The sequence below is a fragment of the Oryctolagus cuniculus genome, chromosome 2, assembly GCF_964237555.1.
Source record: "Oryctolagus cuniculus chromosome 2, mOryCun1.1, whole genome shotgun sequence".
In the NCBI taxonomy this organism is placed as follows: Eukaryota; Metazoa; Chordata; class Mammalia; order Lagomorpha; family Leporidae; genus Oryctolagus; species Oryctolagus cuniculus.
In genome coordinates this window covers 10,967,116-10,970,739 of record NC_091433.1, presented here as the reverse complement: position 1 = coordinate 10,970,739, position 3,624 = coordinate 10,967,116, and the positions used below count along the sequence as shown (strand labels likewise).

Genomic DNA, 3,624 nt, shown 5'->3' with positions numbered 1-3,624 from the left:
GGAAACCTGCATCACTGACCCTGCACCTTGACCGTGCACTACTGACCTCCATCCTGACCCTATATCCAAACACTGCACACTCACTCTGCACGACTGACCCAGTACTATTGACCCTGAACCCTGACCCTGTACCTCGACCCTGCACCACTGACACTGCACCCATGACCCTGCACCACTGACCATGTACAAACCCTGCACCATGACCCCTGTAACCCTGACATGTCCATGACCCTGCGCCACTAACTTCTGCACACCTGACCTGACCCTGACCCCTGTACCCCTGACCTGACCCTGACCCTGCCTTTTGTCCAACAGGTGCCCGCCCAGCTGAACCATGTGGACCCGCACTCTCACCCTGCTCTCCGTCCTCCTGCTGGCTGCTCAGGGGCTCCTGACAGAGGCCCAAAGCAGAGAACAGGATGAAGTGAATTTGGAGGCGGAGCAGGATGGGTGGGTTCCTCTGGAGAAGCCTGTGATAGTGTCCACAAGCCCGCCAACCCAGGTCATTGTCACTGGCAGCTTTGTCAGCAGAGACCAGGCCAAATGCAATGTGACCGTGACCAGGAAGGAGGAAGGAGTCCATCTGCAGGCCCATTGTGTTCGACTGCACCACGAGTTCTCCTGTGTCTTTGCGGGCAACCCCACGGCATGCCTGCACTGCCTGAACAATGACAAGGTCTACTGGAGACAAATTGGCTGGCGCCTGCGCCGATTGAACCGCATCTGTGAGGACTCCAAGGCCATCTTGAATACCAGGGTGTGTGGTACCAAGTATCCAGAATCCAGTCTCACCCTGCTGAGCTCCACTCTGGCTTCCAAGACGTCTGTGCAGGGACTGAAGCCCACCCCCACGGTGTCAGTCAAGGGGAAGCAGCCATCCCAGACGGAGCCATCCAAAGACACACATTAAGAGTTCTCCATGGAGGCAATGCAGAGCAAAAGGCCCGCCCCCACCACAAGTCAAAACAAGATGAGCCACGCCCACCAATCCAAGAATGCATCCCAGAAGACAGGTCAGCATGAGGGCCAGCAGGAACAGCAGCACCAGACACAGCCAGCCCAGCAGGAGGATGAGCACTGGTTCCAGCAGAAGTCCCAGTAGATGACCCGGGAGTGACGGGCCTCCCCCAGCTTGTGCTGCAGCGTCGCCCTCGGCCCCACTCTTCCTCCTGGGGGAGAAGAGCAGGTGCTTCAGGCAGGTGGTGTCTTAGGCTCCTCTGTGTGTGTGCAGCTCCCAGGTTCCCATCAGGCAGGGACGCCTGTGCTAGGAGAGTGCAGGGCAGTGTTGGGACAGAGTCTGTGTTCTGCCCTCTGCTGATGTTCACTTCCTGAGGTGTGGTTGGCAGAGGCTGTGACCTGGGCGCCTGCCCCTGGGCCCCCAGTGCTGTCTCTGAGCTGAAGGAGTCAGCCTGGTGATTTCAGGGAGACACCTGCACTTCCTGCTGAATTCACAAGCACAATAAACTCAGGTGCTGTTTCAAAATATGTTCACTCTGTGTGTGTCTGTGTCTGGTCCCTCCTAGTCTCATCAAATACCAGGAGTGTCGGTGGATGGAACAGCCAAGGTGGGACTTCCCCACCCATCCTCAGTGATGCCCTGATGGTGCCCAGTCCAGTGTCCCTGACTTCATAGAGTCGTCCACTGGACTGTGGTGTTTGATTGGTATGCACTGTGGTGATTTCAGGAGGGGAACCCAGAGTGCTGTGGGGTTTGGTCATGGTCAGGGTTGCATAGTTTGTAAGAGAGAAGGAAGACTGGAATCCAGGAGTTCTGGCAGCCAAGACCACAAGCAGGAGGAACTCCCTGTCCTTACTCAAGTCAGAGCAGCCAACCCCTGCCATATGCATGGCCCACACCTTGCAGAGCTCCTTCCTGGGCAGTGGGAGAGAGGCCTGGGTACACACAGCGGCTTGAGAGGAGGCTATATTGGAAGGAGAAGGAAGCTGCAGGCATTTGTCCTAGAGGCCAAGATGCCCAGGGCTCAGTCACAGTGCCTGGGTCCAACACTGGCTCTGCTCCTTCTCAGTTCCTGCCCATCCAGGCCCTGGTGTGCAGTGGTGGTGACTAAAGGAACTGGGTTCCCACCACCCATGTGGGAGAACTTGGTTCAGTTTCCAGCTCCATAATAGACTCCAGTTCGAGGCACAGCAGGGATTGGAGTTAAGCAGTAGAATGAGCTCAATCTCTTTCTCTTTCCATGAATGAATTAAAAAAAAAAAACTGAGCAAACACATGGGCAGTGCAGGCAGAAAGTGCTGGGAGACTGGGGCTGAGATGAACAGAAACAGACTGGAGCCGCCCTCCTGAGCATCTCAGGAATGGAATGGGGTAACGGGAAACAAGCTGGCACAGGGCAGCCAAGGGATGTGAGAGTGGCAGAAGCTGGGCGAGGTCAAGAGGGAGGGGTGCAGGGGTGACTGTAGTCATTCACACACTAGTATAATAGATCTGAGGTGTTTTAATTAAGAGTTGGGAGGCACAGAAAACTTTTGTCAGTCCCTTGTCACCACACCACCAAGTAGGAAACATGAGGAAGCAGGGTAGCAACACTGCTGCTTTTGGTGCCTCTGACAGGAGCCAGGAGGATGGGCAGGTGGGGGACAGGGCAACACTGTGCACTCCCCAGCCCACCAGGACATACACTGAGGTTTGTAGAGGTCAATACACAGGGCGACAACCTCACAGTGACATTTGCATACCACACCAAGTCACCTGAAACCAAATCTGTCTCTCACTTGCTGTGTACTAGGTACTGTGCTGAGTTCTTCCCAGGAACCATGCATTCACTCCCTCTCTCCCTCCCTCTAAGGAAATAGAATTCAAAATCTCCTTGAGAGACAACCTCAAAACCATTTGTATGGAAGCTCTGCAAAAACACAGTGTTGTTGAGACTGTGGGAAAATTGAAACTCTGAGCAATTCAACATGAACTACAATTTGGTGTGGGAATTGTGCTAGTGATGTACACCCCACATGACAGAGGGCACAGTCCCTACTAGGTATTAGCACCTCACACACACAGCAGTGTGTTCTCAGGAGCTGTAACAGAGAGGAGCACCCTCGTGTGCACTGGTGGGTAAAGGACAGGTGACATGTGAGGAGACATACTGAGTGACACAAAGGATTCTTGGACTCATGTTGGTTTCTTCTAGGAGCACCTGGTTTTGGTTATTGGATATGGAAGATTCCAGAGCATGAGAATCAGGATGAGTTGGTAGAATCTGTCAACTCTGGCGGACTCCCACAGCGGTTCCACTGGGAAGCAAGAGGGGACAGCATTGAACTTGGCAAGTTCTATGGAGTATGATTAATTCTATAGAGTAGTGTTCAGGTCTGCGGTAAAAGGAGATTCTGACATAGATGCCACAAAGAACAACTATGAGGATGTTACACACAGTGTAGCTAGATTGTGACTGCTTGGCAGGAAATCTTGTTCAACTTTTGGATGGTTTAAGTTCTGTGTCTAAGATTAATTAGCTCATTGAATTCTGTCAGATGATGGCATTTTAGAAATATATTGTAGGCTGGCACCGTGGCTCACTAGGCTAATCCTCCGCCTGCAGCACTGGCACCCCGGGGTTCTAGTCCTGGTCGGGGCGCCGGATTCTGTCCCTGTCACTCCTC

The 3,624-nt window shown here is 53.3% G+C and overlaps 1 protein-coding gene across 1 annotated transcript; it reads left to right on the top strand.

Moving 5' to 3' along the window:
* Positions 1-334: 334 nt before the first annotated feature.
* LOC100352569 (fibroblast growth factor-binding protein 1) lies at positions 335-910 on the top strand. The gene has a single exon (XM_070069495.1). The coding sequence runs from the start codon at positions 335-337 to the stop codon at positions 908-910; it is 576 nt and encodes a 191-aa protein (XP_069925596.1).
* Positions 911-3,624: the final 2,714 nt, after the last annotated feature.

Coding starts and splice junctions, on each gene's coding strand:
- LOC100352569 (XM_070069495.1), top strand. CDS start 335: ATGTGGACCCGCACTCTCACCCTGCTCTCCGTCCTCCTGCTGGCTGCT.